The 17,811-nt window shown below is 33.0% G+C and overlaps 2 protein-coding genes and 1 long non-coding RNA gene across 10 annotated transcripts; 1 reads left to right on the top strand and 2 right to left on the bottom strand.

Annotated features, from left to right (window-relative positions):
* On the top strand, positions 628 to 10,425 carry LOC109720565 (probable protein phosphatase 2C 1). Of its 8 annotated transcripts, XM_020247773.1 has the most exons (14): positions 628 to 845; positions 3,467 to 3,518; positions 3,617 to 3,696; positions 3,808 to 3,889; positions 4,764 to 4,834; positions 5,352 to 5,431; positions 5,566 to 5,663; positions 6,690 to 6,813; positions 6,892 to 6,974; positions 7,480 to 7,528; positions 7,827 to 7,925; positions 8,665 to 8,755; positions 9,998 to 10,092; positions 10,232 to 10,425. In XM_020247773.1, the coding sequence occupies exons 1-11, from the start codon at positions 733 to 735 to the stop codon at positions 7,886 to 7,888; spliced, it is 894 nt and encodes a 297-aa protein (XP_020103362.1). In that variant the 5' UTR covers positions 628 to 732; the 3' UTR covers positions 7,889 to 7,925; positions 8,665 to 8,755; positions 9,998 to 10,092; positions 10,232 to 10,425. The 8 variants fall into 8 exon arrangements, with proteins under 8 accessions (XP_020103362.1, XP_020103364.1, XP_020103361.1 ...); XM_020247775.1 differs by lacking the exon at positions 8,665 to 8,755 and having other exon boundaries at positions 4,782 to 4,834; XM_020247772.1 differs by lacking the exon at positions 8,665 to 8,755.
* LOC109720737 (egg cell-secreted protein 1.4-like) lies at positions 11,495 to 12,462 on the bottom strand. Its single transcript, XM_020248027.1, has one exon. The coding sequence runs from the start codon at positions 12,240 to 12,242 to the stop codon at positions 11,817 to 11,819; it is 426 nt and encodes a 141-aa protein (XP_020103616.1). The 5' UTR covers positions 12,243 to 12,462; the 3' UTR covers positions 11,495 to 11,816.
* LOC109719997 lies at positions 15,467 to 16,856 on the bottom strand. Its single transcript, XR_002218839.1, has 2 exons — positions 16,211 to 16,856; positions 15,467 to 16,123 (listed from the first exon to the last, which is right to left on the bottom strand). It is a non-coding gene; the product is annotated as an uncharacterized LOC109719997 (long non-coding RNA).

Below are 17,811 nucleotides of genomic sequence, written 5' to 3'. Positions count from 1 at the left end.
TCCATTAATCTCCCACCCCCTCTCTTTTGTAACTCTTTTGCATGCACTATAAAAATTTTTTTACCACGTAACATGTTGCCCTTTATTCTCATAGCCCAATTTTAAATCAGAACATCTTCTTTTCTTCTCAACGCCCAACCCTTCACTTCCCCACTCATCTAATTACATATAAGGTGCAACAATTAATTACATACACCATATTAATATTTTATCAATAAGTGGATTCTAGCTATAATTTATTTTTTTAATAGTTAAATTTAGTCATGCAAATTAACTGTACTTAACCTGGTATAGTTTTCTATATATCAATAACTCGTAAATATAAATTTTATTAAAATTTTTAAATTTTGCTTGTATTATCTACCCGCTGCATCGCGCGGGTCTCTATACTAGTTTAACTTAAAATGGCCAACGTGGTGCTCGCGTGGCAAGGAGGATCATTTAAGTAAATATAAATTTATAAGGCTCATTTGGTAAAAAATAAAAAATAAAAAATTGAGAGGATTAAATACAAAAAAAAAAAAGTATTTTAAAAATAAATAAGATATTTTTAAACTTTTTACGTTAATAGTGGATATTATTATTCCTATGAAAATAGATGCCTCCAATCCCATTGCAAACGCTTCGTCTCCTCTCTCTCTCTCTCTCTCTCTCTCTCTCTCTCTTCTCTCTATAGTATTAGATAGAGAGAGAAACTCTTCGAGGTGGCCTCGTTTCCACGCGCTACAGAGGATGGCGATCCTCTCGCTCCCTCGCTCTCTTCTCCCTCTTCCTCCTCCTCCGAGGCTTCGTCGGTCTCCGGCGAGGAGGCGGCGATCGTGTCCCTCGGCGACGCCCCAAATCCGGTGAGTCGTCGCTCGCAGTTTCGCATACGAAAGGATTAAGACACCGTTCTCCGATAGCTTCAGCTTTTAGGAACAAACAGTTAATGATTGTTCGTACATATTATCAGAGTAGAAGAAGATTCTAAATTCGAACCCCACCAAATCCATAGTTTTATCCATTTTATGGAATTTTGCTTATTTATCTCTTACTACTATTCAAAATTTTTAAATTTTTAATGAAATTATTGAAATACCCTTCTAAAACTCAATCTCATTACTAAACCCTAGGGAAAAAGGGGAATATTTGAAGAAATTATTTAAAATTAATAGGAGTGTTTTGGTCATCGAGGGGAAAATTGAAGTTTTGAAGGACATTGCAACTTATCCCTTGATTTTACTACCTAGTAGTCTTTTGATTTGTTTGATTTGAGTCCGTCAACGGCACTTTGACTTCAAAATTTTAATGTGTTGTTTATCTTTATAGGTTTAGTTAGTATACTTCATCCGATTCTCACAACTATAGTAATTAGTTTAAATTTTGAAGTCAAAGTATCGTTGACCGACTAAAATCAAACAGATTGAAAGATTGGGGAGTAACATCAAAATTTTGAAAAGTTGGGTAGCCATTTCAAAATGGCCCATAGTTCAGGTAAGTTACGTAAATTTTTTACCTAAAAAGTATTGAGCTCAGACTAGTTGAGTGTTGAATATAAAATGATTAAAAGGCGCTTCTTTCACAGGTTTAGCTTTTAGAGATTAACGATTGTTTCACACTTTGTTTCTCAAGAAGCCCCTCTTTAAAGGATTAATTACGCTTTTTACTACACGAGACTTTAGGTGTGCTTTTAGTTTTTAAATTACTGTATTTTTGCTTTTACAAGAATGGTAGCTGACATCAAAATGATTTATGGGAGTTTGAATTTCTTTTAAACTACAAACATCTTTCCATTTTTAGGGCATGTTTGGTCCTACTTCTATTTTTCCTTTTCAATTAGAAAAATGTGGAGCTTCTGTGAAGCGGGAAGTAGAAAAGTGATTTTGAAGCCCAAAAGTAGAAGTCCCAATTTGGAGCTTCTGATTCCACGTAGAGAGAAACCAATGGAGGCAAATTTACATAGTGCTTTTCGTAATAACACTTTTCAGACAACACTTTACCAAACAATACTGTATACTACAGCAGGGCCAAATGGACACTTAGTTGGTGTTAAGTGGAGAAGCTTTCAAAATTCTTTTCTTTTTTCTTTTTTCTTTTTTCTTTTTGAGAGAAAATGTTTTAGAAATTCTTGATTTGATTTAGAAAACTATGATATTTTAAGCAATCTACTATTAATCTTGGTTGCAAATCTCAGAAGCAGTGTTATTGGCAGAGAATTTATGAATTTCGAGTATTTTATGCTTGCTTAACACTGTATTGCTCTCCAATTTTTCATCAGTCAAAGTCACCTCAGGGTTGGTTTTACCTGTCAGAACACAGTCCTTGCATGTGTGATGGAAATTTTTTTAGTTTTATTTAATATTCTGTCATCTGCTTGTGGAGTGTAGAAATGAGTTCGGCAGAAAAGTAATTAATGTGTAAAATGTGAAAAACACCTGTGAAGTTTGGTGCAGTGCAGTGTAAGCAAATCGCACTAGATGAGATGTGCTCTAATTTCCTATTAATTAAACTCAGAAGAGGGAGATAAATGGAAGGTTACTTTTTTCCTGTATGAATCCTCTATGTGGATGTGTATTTGGATGATCATTTAGATCAACCTTGTATAAGCCATATTAGTAAATGGTTTGCAAATCTACTTTATTTGATAGCTACTAAAGGAAGTGCCTTTGAAACAGAAGAAAATACATGAGTCTATCACTTTTCCTATTGATATTGGTCAGTATTTTGAGTTATTAGGCGATATTTTTTTTGCATATGGATGATGGGCTACACGTTTCTTGCTTACTAGCCACTGGCTGGACATGTACCTGCTGCAGCAGCAAGTTGCATAGTGGCATGCTTTTTTAGAACACATTGTTTCGGTTATTAGGCTGGAGTACTAGTATATGTGTGGCACACAATTTACTGTTTGTTACAAGGTGTCTAGTAGGTCTCCAGGGAGTTAATTCGACTGTGTTGGTCATACTTCCCCCTTTACTTTCGTGAAACTTAAATTTGATCACCAAAATCTTTTTCTTATCAATTATGTCTTCAAAGTCTTAAATATCCACCAAATTCATCTTGTCAAAGTTCTTTTTCCCCCCAGCTTCATAAGCTTATGAAGTCAGTAATTTATGTGATAATTACTCTTAATTTTGAAATTTTTGCAGCTTTAGTCAGATATGGATCTGCCAAATCTCTCATCTTGTAACGAGGTTTTTTCTCAAAAGGAGAAAAAAAAGAGTAGATTCAACTATCCATGTCAGCTAAACAAGCACTATATATGTCAAAGATAACACATCAAATGGATCTACTTGACAAAAAACTAAAAGAGATGATACTGGTGTCTTGTAGAGTTTCATATATGTGATGTATTTCCAACATGCTGTTGTATTCTGAAGCTGCTTAGTATTTTTGTGTTTGCTGACTTTGACATCGGCAGTAAAAGGTTTTATTTTGTGCTGTAAGATTGTGGAAACACTATATCATTTTTCTCATGTAATTGTAGGTCGGAGTTGTCTTTCTCTGTTGGAACTCATCTCATCCCTCACCCAAAAAAGGTAAGTCAATCCAGTTTTTGAAGTTTCACGGCATTTGATTTTAATGCTTGAGCAATAGAATTTCTTATTATTATTATTTTTTTATTTTTTATTTCAAGGCTGAAACAGGTGGCGAAGATGCTTTCTTTGTGAGTAGTTTCAATGGGGGAGTTCTGGCCATTGCAGATGGTGTTTCAGGGTACAGACCTTATGCTAAGTGTGCACTTCATTATGTTGATCTTTGTTTGGTCTAAAATTTTCATTAATCGAAAGTTTTTATCCTTCTAGCATCTCTATTGCTTATGCACAGATGGGCCGAACAGAATGTCAATCCTGCACTCTTTCCTCGGGAGTTGATGGCAAATGCTTCAGATCTTGTAATGGATGAGGAGGTATTCACTATCCCTATCGTGTACTTGTACAATTGTACGAGTATGACAGATTCACATATTGCATTTTGGTCTCTATACTCGGTTTAATCGAATTGAGTATTTGTGGAACTAAAAATATCAGTGTGTTGCCCGAATATGACTTTTATTTGAAACCTATGTGTTCTAACAAATTGAGGATCCTCAGATAGCCTTGAGTAACTACTTTAAGACCAATTACCGAGTTTAATTTTCCTTTCAAATGCCCTCATTTTGAGAGTTGTTTAAGAAATGCACCCCTCAATTGTCTAGGAACCTAGTAAAAGCTACCTATGGCCGCAGAAGTCTTTGTTCTCTTACTGATATTTGGATTGATTATGTGAAGCAACATTTATTATTGAATTGGTATTGCCATATTGAATGAACTTGAGGATTCAACATATTCTTCATTGGAATGTGATTTCTTGTTCTCTTAGATTGCATTTTATATTTGTATTCTTTTGTGCTCACTATTCCCTCATCATCTTCTATATTGGTCCCTTTAACCTTTGGGCGGGCACCAAGATGTGTTCCAACCATCTAGGCATTGGAACCTCCCCTGTACAATAACACTTGCTTATTGCTTAAAATATATAAACATGTAATTTGTTTTACAAACTGTAATAATTGCAACCATATTCTACTTCTATGGTTCGAGGGAACGTTACTAGTTTACTCATCGAGAACTAATGTAGTGCAACAGAGTAAGCTAGTAACAATCCCTTGAATATTTCAGTCTAATACAGTTTCAATTACTACAAGTTTGTGATTTAAATTGTTTACATGTTTTAAGCAATATGTTTTAACACATCCTATAGGCTACATGTAATCAATCAACCGATACTTCTGCCTTTGACAGGTTAGTTATAATCCTCAGATTCTATTGAAGAAGGCCCATGCTGCAACCTCTTCTATAGGATCAGCAACTGTGTTAGTACTACTTTTTGTCGTCCTCTTTTTTCATTTCCTTTTTTAGTTAGATTTCTTGAGCAGATGCCAAAAAATGAGGATCGCAAAAAAATGTTCTCTGAAGGATGGAGGAAGAAAGAAAAAGAAAAAAATTATTGCAGGCCTTGTCTAACATGGATAAAGGCTGCACTTATTTCCACATAAAGGAATTGTGGTGGAAATTGTGATCGCGTTGCGATCGTCATCCATTGCGACGTGAGCTAGAATGCATTCAGAAGCAAAGTGGACCACCTCTTCCACTTTTTTGCATGTCGGATGCTTGTTACTGTCCATGCGAGGATACAAAATCCTGATGTGAACTATAACGGCTTGCATCATGAAGTGGGGGAATACACTTCTTGATGCTTATCCGATGCTTGCAAAGATGGAAGCGAAGTCCCTCTGGTGCTTCAGAAACATTCTAATTCTAATCTTTTCTCCCCAGATTTGAAATATTTTAAAATGAATGACCTCCTTATCATTCTTCTTATTTATATAGAATTATTGCTATGCTGGAGAAATCTGGAACTCTAAAAATTGCAAATGTTGGAGATTGTGGACTAAGAATTCTCCGGAAAGGTAACAATGCCCAAATCATTGCTAGGTTTCCTTTACAGGTGGGTCCTAACTAAATTATTGTTGGATTCACATCATCTTTTTTCTTTTTTTATTTTTTTATTTTTTTTCACTTTTCACACAACTATTTTAAACAGGCCAAGTGGTTTTCTCTACTGCTCCACAAGAACATTTTTTCGACTGTCCTTACCAGTTAAGCTCTGAGCTAATTGGGCAAACATATCGAGACGCAACGGTACCTTCTTGCTCTTCATCTATCAGCTCATTACTGTCCTTCTTTTTGCTTTTTATGTTTTGCGATTCACTATCAGTAATTTGTATATTTTCCTTGCAACAACAGTATCTTGATGCTTTTACCCAGTAATCTATTTTATTATTTATGAAATATTTTAGGGAAATCTATTGAGATTCAATTTGTTGCCTCTTTCTTATCATGTACGAGCTTAATGATTTCCTTTTCTCAATAATCTGATTGCCACAATGTACTATAAACAACAATTGTCTGTGAACTTAGGATCCATCGAATATTAAAAGTAGAAATATCACAGCTTACATCAGTAGTTCCTTTGGATTTTTCTTAAATGACTAATAGGATGGGACAAGCTCCATATTCCATAGCTGATTTTAGGTGGGAATACCCTCAAACATATCCAGTTGAGATATTGTTACCACGCCACTTGTGTGCACCCACCAAAATTTGAGACCTTTAGACAATGTTCTGGTGATCTTGCTTGTGAATCTACCATGTAACTTCCAATGCAAATCAGTGTGGGTTTTTTGAAATTGTTTACTTATGGATGCGGCGTTAAAAGATTTAGCTAGTTTCCAATGGTTGATTACATTGAACTGCAACTACACCTGGAGAAATTATTGCATGGATCGCTGTCTAAAGACTGGATCTTGAAAAGCTTGAGAGGATATAAAATCTAAATTTAATTCAATAGATGTGATCTATGAAACTTAAAAGGTCTATATTTTAAAAATCATGAATTTTGACTTGCTTTCTCTTATGTAATTAACAGTAGACTTTTTGTCACTGGTGATTTTTGGGAGTAATGATTATTTATACGCAAACTATTTAGAGGTTCTAGACACACATAATGGTTTACAATTAGATTTTAAGGCCTCTATGCGGCGATGCAATAATTTCTCCTACATCTTGGTGCTTCAAAATCATTTGCTTACATGAAATTTCTAGCCCTAACTCATCTTGACGAACTTCTGAAATTTGACATTAGTTTCTTTTATTTCCTTTTTACAGCTGTGTAGTGTAGAACTGACAGAAGGAGATACAATAGTAATGGGTTCAGACGGTCTATTTGATAATGTCTTTGATCATGAAATTGTTTCTGTGATCTCAAAAATTCAAAATGCAGTTGAAGCTGGTACTTTTCCATATTCCCTTTACCACCTGGAGCTTAAACTTACCTTTTGGCTCATTGAATTTTAATAATGTATTACAGCTAAGGCACTAGCGGAGCTTGCAAGCAATCATTCAGTGGATACTACTTTCGATTCGCCCTATGCTTTGGAAGCTCGCAATATGGTGTGGCATTAGCTTTGTCAGCTTTCCTTCAGATTGTGTGTGTGTGTGTGTGTGTGTGTGTGTGTGTGTGTGTGTGTGTGTGTTTTATTTGTTCCTTAAGATAAATGCAGAGATAGGCTAACAAAAATATTTTATTTATGTATATACTCTTGCAAAATCTGAATTTTGATGAAAGCCCTTCCTTTAGTTTCTTACATGTATGCCCTTTTTTTTTTAGAGGAACTTACATGTATGCCCTTGTACTTACAGAAATGACACTGTTTGTAAACCGTTTAATTATAAAAACCAACTTCCCCATGAATTGAATAACTGACAGCTTAATTTAAGAGTATTTTGGAAGAAACTGCACTTTCAAGGAATTTATATCACAACTTGTATTTGACAAGGGCATACATGTCAACAGATGATTTTGCAGTTAACTTATATAGTATCTATGTATCTATAGATAAAAGCACCAACATTATCTTCGTAAGGTATTTGAGACGATGAGGTGGTTCATATGCAGGGATTTGATGTTCCTTGGTGGCAGAGAATACTTGGAAAGAAGCTAACAGGCAAGTTTCCACCATGAAAAATGCTATATATACATTAAAAAGTAACCCATAATGTTATTAGTGAGGCTGCATTACACACATGGCAATTAGTGATTGGTTCATCTTTCAAGTTTCAAACATGACCTACATGGATACCAAAATTTGAAAAATTAAATCAATCACTAACTACTATGTAAGCAGTGCTATTTCATCAACAATGTTTTGAGAGATCTTTTAAGGTATATGAATTATTACTCTTATACCAAACTTGAATTATAAAGTAAGTGCTATTTTCCAGGCATCTTATTGTTTATTGCAGGTGGTAAGCTAGATGATATTACAGTGATTGTCGGGCAAGTAATAAGGGCATCGATTGACTAGAAATGAATAAATGATGCAAGAGTATACCTTTCAATGAGTAAGATATTCTCTTTATTGGATTAATTTTTTTTTAGATCTTTAATGGTATTGAGAAATTGAATAGGCCGCCTAATCTATTATACGTATATTTCAATTTTTCTTCAGTGGCTGATCCACTATATTGTTAGTGGGGTCTATTGACCCTACTGATTAGTCCAAAAGAAAGGCCCTTCTTTGGCCTTTTGACCCCACTTTGTGACCAAAGTTGACTTCAAAGTAGGGTCAACAAATATTCAAATACTCTAAAAAGCGCCATTCTTCAACTTACATCAGCCCATTTGTAGTGGACCCATGAGAACAATACAAAGGGATAAAATAAGGAAAAGAAAGGGTAGCGGGTCTGACAAATGTTGGACCCGGACCCGCTAAAACTCATGTACTTTTATATGGTATTTAAAACTAGTATAAAGTTTTTTTAAAGAAATTGATCATTCATCAGAATATAAATATGAAATTGAAGTTTGAAATTAAAATCAAAGTCGAAACAGCTACCCAACCTTTCAAAATTTTGCTTTAATTATCTACCCTTTCTACATGTTAGATTTCAGTCATTAAATGATACTTTAACTTCAAAATTTTTGTTTGGCTTTATAACTTTAGTTAATATACTTCATGTAATTCTTGCAACGAATTTTATTAAAATAAGTATTACTTTAAACTCCATCAATCTCTCTTTTTATTTTTAATTGTATTTATATTTAATGTATGTAATTCTATTTGATATAATGAATTGACAGTACTGTGAGCCACATGGCAGAGAGGGGCGGGGGTGGGGGCGCGGGCGCTGGTGCGGGGTTGCGGCTGGGCATAGGGCCCAGCCGAGTAGGGGTGGGCCCCTTTTTTTATTTTTTTTAATTATTTTTTTTATCTTCATCAATTTAGACACGATGGATTGAGCTTTTTTTTTTTAATCCAATCTAATATTTCTCTTTTATTATAAAATTTAAAATATATAATTTTTTATACGTGAATTTTAAAATCTAACATATAGAATTGTTGAATAGTAAAAATAAAATTTTGAAAGGTTGAATAGATGATTCAAAATGATTCATATATTTCTTTTTTCCCTCTTTTCAACCACATTTAATGTAATTCATATATTATTAAGACTCCAAAGGCCAATCCCAACCCCATTTAGGTGCTCATTAAATCTCTTTCCACCCAATTAAAATTGCGAAGTATTAGGTATGTACATTGATCTTAATTACTTTCTTTAATTGTGATTTTACTCTTTTTATTTGTGAACAGTAGTTGTTTTGAGTTTGTAAGTAGTGCATAAAAATGTAATTAGCATATTGTATATTTGACCCTATTATGAAAAATTTCTAGATCTACCACTGTTTTTCTCCTCAAATTTTGTCAGCTGGGCTAGCAAATAGAACCCAAACCAGTCTGGACCTGCTTGCTTACTAATTTAGAAAATTTTGAAAATGTTAGGAGGGTCAATCTGATTGAGTTCAAGCCTCGAATCATAGATCTTATATTGTGCCTACAAGGCCTTGTTTAACCAAAGCCATTGTACCATTTTTCGACAAATCCTCAAACAACTCGTAAAAGAAACTCGAAGGAACCTCTGCAATTGGTAGGGTAAGTACAAGCTTCAAATTAGAATTTCTGTTCCAAAAGTGCATTTTGGCTTATTTGCCACATCCAGAATCTCTAGATGTTTTGTTTGCCGAAAATTTGGCTTTTCTTCCGCAAGAAATTAATACAGAAGCCATACCAAATAGACTAAAAGGAAGGGCAGCTCTTTGATGGCTAATTTGTTTCTCGTGCTAGTTGGCTATAATATGTGCAGACTTTTCAATGAAATGCTGTCTAGTTTAGAAATGCGCTGTCGTTTAAAGTGTCAAAGTAAGGTGACATTTGGACAACGCATTTCCAAACTAGGCCATAGTTCAAGCAAAACCAGCTTGTCTTATTTCTTCTTCATATTGCAACTTTTTTCATTTTTATTGCATATAGAGATACGAAAAAAAGAGAGTATTTCTTTTAACAAGCAAGATAAAGAGAAACACTGTTGTTTTAAAAAAATTTCTTTTTTATTTATTTATTTTTGGTTTGCATCAGGAACAGGCAATGCTAGTGGGGAAGACTGAAGAGGAACTGAATTCAACTTAAGAAGTAGAAGAAACAGGAATTAAACTCACTGCAAATGCCATCAGGTGATGCTAACTGCAGCAGCACTGCTTAAAGATGGCCTTGTTTTTTCTTTCCTTTTTTTTCCTCCCTTTCTGGCCTTTGTTTTTTTCACTGTAGGTATGCTTTTTAATCTACTGAATGGCAATTATTTGCATTATGCAGGTTATATATTTCATAATATATTTGTCCAGAGAACATTACTACTCTCCATTTTCTGTTTATTTTGGTGTTGTTAAGCCTCATCTGGTATTGTATATATACAGTTTTTTTTAAGTTAAAAAGTGTATGAAGACCCCCTCACCTATATGCGGTTCTGAAATGGCCCCTTCAACTTTATTTCTTGGGTAAATTTCAAATACCAGCCTTGTGGTTTCGCACTTTCTCACTTTAGTACCTTGTGGTTTAAAGTGTATCAAGTTAGTATCCTATGGTTTTATTTTTCTTTTTTCATCAGCTCATCTGTTAATATTTCGTTAAATTATATACAAAAAATTTCATATACTTTATCTAGGTATTCATCTAGGTTTATCGAATATTTATTTTAGTACCTTTTAGTTTTAACTTTCTCACTGATTTAATGGAAAAAAATTAGTGGAATAGATAATAAAAAGAGAAAAATAAAACCACAGAGGTGCTAAATTGATATATTTTAAATTACAGAGTACTAAAGTAAGATAGTGCGAAATCACAGGGGGGTATTTGAAGTTTTTCCTTATTTCTTTGGATTAATATTCCCTTGACTTTTGCTGTTTATAATTGAGTAATTTTTGTGAACTAAATTAGAGTTTTATTAAATTCATGAATAATTTTATCAAATCCAATAATACTAATCATTTTTTAGTAAATGAAACTGGAGCAATTAACAACTTAAAAAAAAAAAAACTCAAAAATAGAAAAAATTTAGTAATTAGGCGAGATAGATTGAGGCCCACGACGGGTGTACGTATAAATTTAGTAACTAATCTTATTATTATTATTATTATTATTACTCTTTCTCTTCCGCCTTTTGAAGAACAGAGGTTTTGAAATTTTGATTTGGTAGATTAGAGTTATCTTAAAGTAATCAAATTCGATTAGATCAGAACAATATATGTAATTTTTTTTTTTTTTTCTTCTCCTGCCTTTTGTAGAACAATATTTGTGGTAGAGAGTTATCTTATAGTAAGCAAATTTGACCAGAATTTTTTTTTTTTTTTGTTTCTTTTGTTTTTCTTTTGGGAACCTTTTGTAGAATAGGGGTTTTTAAATTTTGATGTGGTAAACAGAGTTTCATGTGTGTTTAGATTTTATATGTCTAGTTTTATATATAATTACACTTTTTTTTTTTCGACGATATTAGTAGAGTACGGAATTGGAGATTGAACCCACGACCTCTCGAAAAGAGCATAGAGTGTGAAATACTACATGAATCTACTCGGGGTCGAGCCTCAACAAATGGTTCAAGGATGGATTAGTGCACAAATCATTACTAAAAAGGATATTTAATATTCTCAATATGATCAATGATCATAGAGTACTTATATAGGATAATTAAGCATCATAATCTTAATTACTAGATCCATAATGACTCATACCAGGTTCACATATGACCCAACCCTACTAAGCTCATTTGACCCTAACACACACACACACACACATATATATATAGGTATGACTCACATCAAAGTGACTAACACAAACCATGCAAACCTACGTGCATGGCCCATGACCTTTAACAGTTAAAACAACCAGACACCATTTCTCGATTCTAGTGGGATGATGGCCCTGGAGAGATAGACGGCGGGGCTGGCGGCGGTTGCGGCGTCGACGGGTCGGAGGAATCGTCGGCTGCATCGCAGTAGCCGCGCAGTATGTCTCCTTCTTGAGCCGTGAAGCCGAGGGACGCCAGCAAGACGTCGGCGGCCCAGCAGTGATGCTCGATGACGCGAATGGCCCGGCAGCAGCTCGGGCCCAGGTACGTTTCGCCGTTGAGGAAGAAGAGGATCACCTCCCCTGTGCACGATCGGAGCTCCACCAGCGAGTCCCAGCACTGCGTCAGGCCGTCCGACTGCAGGCGGGCCGAAAGGCCAATCGGGCTGACGGGCGGAGCCTCCGACGACGTCGGAGCGGGCACGGTTGCGAGGGAGGATGCTGCAAGCAGGATGAAGATAGAGAGTTTGAAGAGAGAAGCCATGAAAAACTTTAGTAGATACACTTATGAATGATTATATGAATAGATAGATGTTCATGATCATATTCATATTTATAGAGGTGGAATTGATAAATGAATACATATATAAATGATTATGATCATGCATGTGCATGTGAATGTTACAAGAAAATGAGAAATGAAAGGGCCTGCATGCATGTATACGTTTTAAGCAATGTAAGGTCTCAGATTGAGGTGTAATAATAATAATAAAAATAATAATAATAATATTGGTAGTGGGAGAAACAAAATTAAGGGATTTGTAACATCTTAATTAATTATTAAGGAATGTGGAGGGTTTTTTAGCTAGTGGGAAAATTTGGGTCATGTGTGGACTCGAGCCTACTTAAGATTTGGATAGAGCCAGGTTAATTTTGTTGATTAGTTGTTGGATTTGGGTCAAAGCTAAAACCAACAATGAGCCCTCACCACAATTTGCAAGGTAATTAAATAATTTAGTATCGATTCGTCTTGTAACTGATGGATGGGCCTAAGTAAGTTCGATACCAAACTATTTGTAAAAATATTATTTATTTATTTTTTCATGAAAAACACATTTCTCCACAATTTTTTATTTTTATGATAAAAAATTTAGAAAAATAAAGTACTATTTTTTATGAAACCCGAAACGAATGGAAATTATTTTTTTAGTCGGCAAATTAACATTTCACAAATAATTTATAGAAAACTAAACACCTCCTACGAGATTTAGTATTAATTATGAGGTACATATGAATAGTTAAATTAATAGAGAAAGCAGAAGAATCATTAAAAACGGTAATATATATTATTCTATGTCACAATTATTACAATAAGGATTAGTAAAATATCAATAAAAAATGAGCATGCTCCCAAGTTCTTATATAAAGGGTTTATTTATTTATATATATATATATTTTGTGTAAAATGTATACAAACTCTCATAAACTTTAACTCTTTTGCAAATAGGCGTTTAGACTTTCAATTTTGACAATTATATTCGCTAAACTTTGTTAAATAGTTCAATAAACCTCTCTTTTCAAATGAACTTATTAATCATACAGCTATTTTGATCGGATATTGTACACATAAACCTATAAAACTTTAAAATATAAAAAAAAATTCATTTATTTTTCAATTTTGATAATTTAGCATGATGATTGAAGAATAGATTGAACTAAACTTTAATTTTTATTATTATTTTTTTCAAATGTTATATATATAGTTAACTTGAAATACTATTGGTAGCAAAAGATCTCCATTGCTACTTTTTCAATAATAAAGCCTTCAAATTGATGATCGCCATCGTTGAATATAATTTAGACTATTTAAACTATCAAAAATTAAATTTCATACTTTTTCGTTATTGTTTTCTTGTCCATCAAGTACACAAAAATGAACGACTGAAAATAAATTTTCTTCAAAAAATAATATGAATTTTGTAATCAAGATTAAGAGTATAAATCTTGTTTAAAATAATTTTCAAAATTTTCTAACCAAAATTTAATTGATTTAAATATCTTTACGCTGTAAACTAAAAAAATGCCCCATATCAACCATTAAAATTACAAATTTTCCAACCTTTTAATCATTGGGTCAATAATAATGAAGAATTATATATGTATGTATCATATTGAAACTTTATAAAACTATATACAATACATACAGCCAAAAATAATTGAGTAATAATAACTTTAGGCTAAATTACATAAAACCCCCCTATAAAAACCCGATTTTTCACTTTCCTCCCCTATCATTTAAAAGCCTACACTTTGGCCCCTTATAAAATAAAAAATATTCACTTCGCCCTCTGCCGTTAGTAATCCGTTAGGCTTCGGTTTATAAAATATTATTATATATTTTTTTATGCCAAAAATATCCGCAGCTTTCTATTATGTGAACATGGTGAGGGGCAAAATGGTGAGGAGCAAAATGATTATTTTATCATCATAGTTTATACCGTACTCCCTTGTGAATATTTTTTATTTTACAAGGGGACAAAGTGTAAATTTTTAAATAACAGGGGAAGTAAAAAATCAAATTTTGATAGTAAAATTTTTTGTAATTTAGCCATAACTTTAATAAAAGATAGCTGTTTATTGAGCTATTTGATTGACTAAATTAAAAGTTCAAACACCTGGTTACCAAAATGCCATAAATTGGGGAGCCTTATACATTTTTCTTTTGACTTGCCAATTGGCTGCCTCCACAGCTACCTTGTCATGACTATAGTTAGTTAATTCGGATTCGGCAATAATTCGGTACGGATATAATCCGTATAAAATTTATTTTCTAATTTTTAAATTATTTAAAAAATTTAGCTTAAAATCATTTTCCAATTTTTAATTGTTTGAAAAATTCAGTTTAAAAAATAGATTCGGTATAAAATATAAAATATAAGATAATTTATATTTAAAAATAAAAATTATAAATTTTTTATTCATATTTTCAATAATTCGCGAATAGTTCGAGAATAATTCGGCTGGTCCAAAAATTCGCGAATAATTCTCTTTCTTTAGAAAAAATTCGTAAACGGACCGTTTAATTCGGATTTTCAATAATTCGCGAATTAACTAACTAGGGTCCGACAGAAAACAAAGTGTAGGTTGCAAGAGTATAACTTACAAAATTAAATCACACCCCACATGTGTTTGGTTTGCTTTATACAGCATTACAAGTTTTTTCTGACATAACTAGATATCTAAGATTTCCGAATCAAATTACTATCAATACTACATTACCACATTTGGTTTAATACAATAACATAATACTAGATTACAGTGTATATAGTGTTATTACGTTTGGTTTTTTTTTTTAAATTCAGTACTTCTTATAGTAAAGTATAGTCTTTTCTAAAATTGCTCCTACAGTCATATTTAATATTATTTTTACTAAATTATAACTAAATATAATTTGTACTTGAATTAATTCTATTAATAAGCAATAAAAATAAAAAAACCACACATGAAAAAAATAATATATAAAGCCAAAAGTTAATTTCCACCCATAAAAGAATAAATAAAGAAAAATATATTACATAATCATACCATTATACAAGAATATATAAATTTCAATTTAAAAACTCATTTATAAATAATGTTATTAACCAAACATCCAATCAAGGCACATTAACAGCATAATATTAAATATATATTTTTCTTGTCTAGTATCAAAAAGTACAATTGTCAAATTTCAAAGTTAACAAAACACCATATAAAATAAACATCTCATAAAGACATAATTTTTACATATCATAATACCATTCAAAAGTAAAAGCTTGAACACCAATATTATAAAAGTCTAAAATTTTTTGAACTGAAAAAGGACAAACCAACAAAGTCTAAACCCAACTAGTCCATTAACCAAATAACACAATTTCTTCAATCAATCCCATGTAAGATACAAAAAATATGTAGTTTTGTCGAATCACTCGTTAGAATTTTAGTGGCATCCATTATTTGCCTGTCCTCAAATCGCTCGATCCTTAGTATCTCTTTGAACTTCTCTTTCTTGTTCTCGTTGTTTGCCATGAATTGAAATAAATTAGCAAGCCGACCTAAGTGCTCATTGGCATCGTTAAATGAAGTTTCAGGCGAGCGCAAGGTTGAACAGAATTGCTCATTGATCGAATCCTCTCCGAGCGGTGACTTTCACTTCTTTGATCTTCCTAATGTGCCACCGTTCGAAGTGTTTGCTCGACCACTACTTTATTTATAAAAAATACCTTGGCATCAGGTTCTTGGGTAAGATGGATATGTCATTAGCTCTTCCTCTTTGATGTTCCTTGTAGTATTAACAGCAGATTCTGCGCCAGCACTAGTTCTGCGATTTTTTCGCAAATACTACCGATAATTGCTCCAAATATGGAAAGAATTTGCCTCTCAATCCTGCAGCAGCAGGATGGCTCTGCAGCAAACTTTATAATAAAGAATTAATTGAAATCCTATATTTAATTAGAATTTTAAGCAATATACCTTAACCCAAGCTTCGAAAATGATCTTCTCGCATCTAATGCCCTTCTTTGTATTTACTCCACCCAAAGCCACTTGCAGCAAGCCCTAACATCTCAGAAATTGCATTATAATGTCTTTTTCGAGACACAGTATGTGGTACTCCATTAAGTTGGCATCCCCGGAGCCTCTCATGCAAATAGTTTCGGGTGGAATGACACAATGAAGGGCATGTAATGCTATATTTAATTAGAATTTTAAGTAATTTGCCCTAACCCAAGATTCAAAAACAATCTTTTCGCATGTAATGCCCTTCTGTGTGTCATTCCATCAAAAACTACTTGCATGAAAGGCTCACGGGATGCCAGCTTAAAGGAGCACCACATTGACTCAAGATTCAAACTTCGGAAGAGGCAGTATAATGCAATTTCTAAGATGTTAGAACCTGCTACAAATGACTTTGGGTAGAATGATACAAAATGAACATTAGATGCGAGAAGATCATTTTCGAAGCTTGGGTAAGATAAATTGCTTAAAATTCTAATTAAATATAGCATTTCAATTAATTCTTTATAATATTTTTTTTATAAACTTTGTTGCAGAGTCATCCTAATGCTGCAGGATTGAGAGGCAAACCCTTTCCATATTTGGAACAATTATCCTTAGTATTTGGAAAAAATCGCACAACTAGTGCTGGCGCAGGATCTGCTGATGACACTGCAAGGAACATCAAAGAGGAAGAGTTAATGACATATGCATCTACCCAAGAACTTGATGCCAAGGCATTTTTTATGAACAAAGAAGTGGTCGAGCAAAAACTTCGAATGGTGGCACATCAGGAAGATCAAACAAGTGAAGTCACCACTTGGAGAGGATTCGATCAATGAAAAATTCTGTTCAACCTTGCGCTCACTTGAAACTTCATTTAACGATGCCAATGAGCACTTAGGTCGACTTGCTAATTTCTTTCAATCCATTGGCAAACACCAAGAACAAGAAGAAGTTGTTCGAAGAGATACTAAAAATCGATGAACTTGAGGACGGGCAAATAATGGATGCCACTGAAATCCTAACAAGTGATTCTACAAAACTACACACATTTTACTTGATACCTGATCGTCACAGAAAGCAATATATTTTCCATATCTTATGTGGGATTGATTGAAGAAATTGATTATTTGATTATGGACTAGCTGGGTTCAGACTCTGTTGGCTTGTCTTTTTTTTTTTAGTTAAAAAACTTTTAGACTTTTATAATGTAGGTGTTTAAGCACTTTTGAATGGTATTATGATTTGTAAAAATTACGACTCTATAAGATGTTTATTCTATATGGTGCTTTGTTAACTTTGAAATTTGACAATAGTACTGTTTGTACTAGAGAAAAAATATACATTTAATATTATGCTGTTAATGTGCCTTTATGTGATGTTTGGTTAATGATATTGTTTATAAATGTGTTTTTAACTTGAAATTTTGATTATGTAGTATAGTCTTTTTATTTATTCTTTTATAGATTGAAATTAATTTTTGGCTTTACATTAATTTTTCATGTGTGGTCTTTTTATTTTTATTTCTTATTAATAGAATTAATTCAAGGGCAAATTATATTTAGTTATAATTTAGT

This window comes from Ananas comosus, linkage group 14 (assembly GCF_001540865.1).
Source record: "Ananas comosus cultivar F153 linkage group 14, ASM154086v1, whole genome shotgun sequence".
Taxonomy (NCBI): Eukaryota; Viridiplantae; Streptophyta; class Magnoliopsida; order Poales; family Bromeliaceae; genus Ananas; species Ananas comosus.
This window is presented reverse-complemented; position numbering and strand designations above follow the sequence as displayed.

Excerpts from the sequence above, each read along its gene's own strand:
- LOC109720565 (XM_020247772.1), top strand. The coding sequence starts at position 733 with ATGGCGATCCTCTCGCTCCCTCGCTCTCTTCTCCCTCTTCCTCCTCCT. Across the intron at positions 3,890-4,763 it reads ATCTTGTAATGGATGAGGAG|GTTAGTTATAATCCTCAGAT; the intron begins GTATTCACTATC and ends TGCCTTTGACAG. Across the intron at positions 7,529-7,826 it reads ACTTGGAAAGAAGCTAACAG|GTGGTAAGCTAGATGATATT; the intron begins GCAAGTTTCCAC and ends TGTTTATTGCAG.
- LOC109720737 (XM_020248027.1), bottom strand. The coding sequence starts at position 12,242 with ATGGCTTCTCTCTTCAAACTCTCTATCTTCATCCTGCTTGCAGCATCC.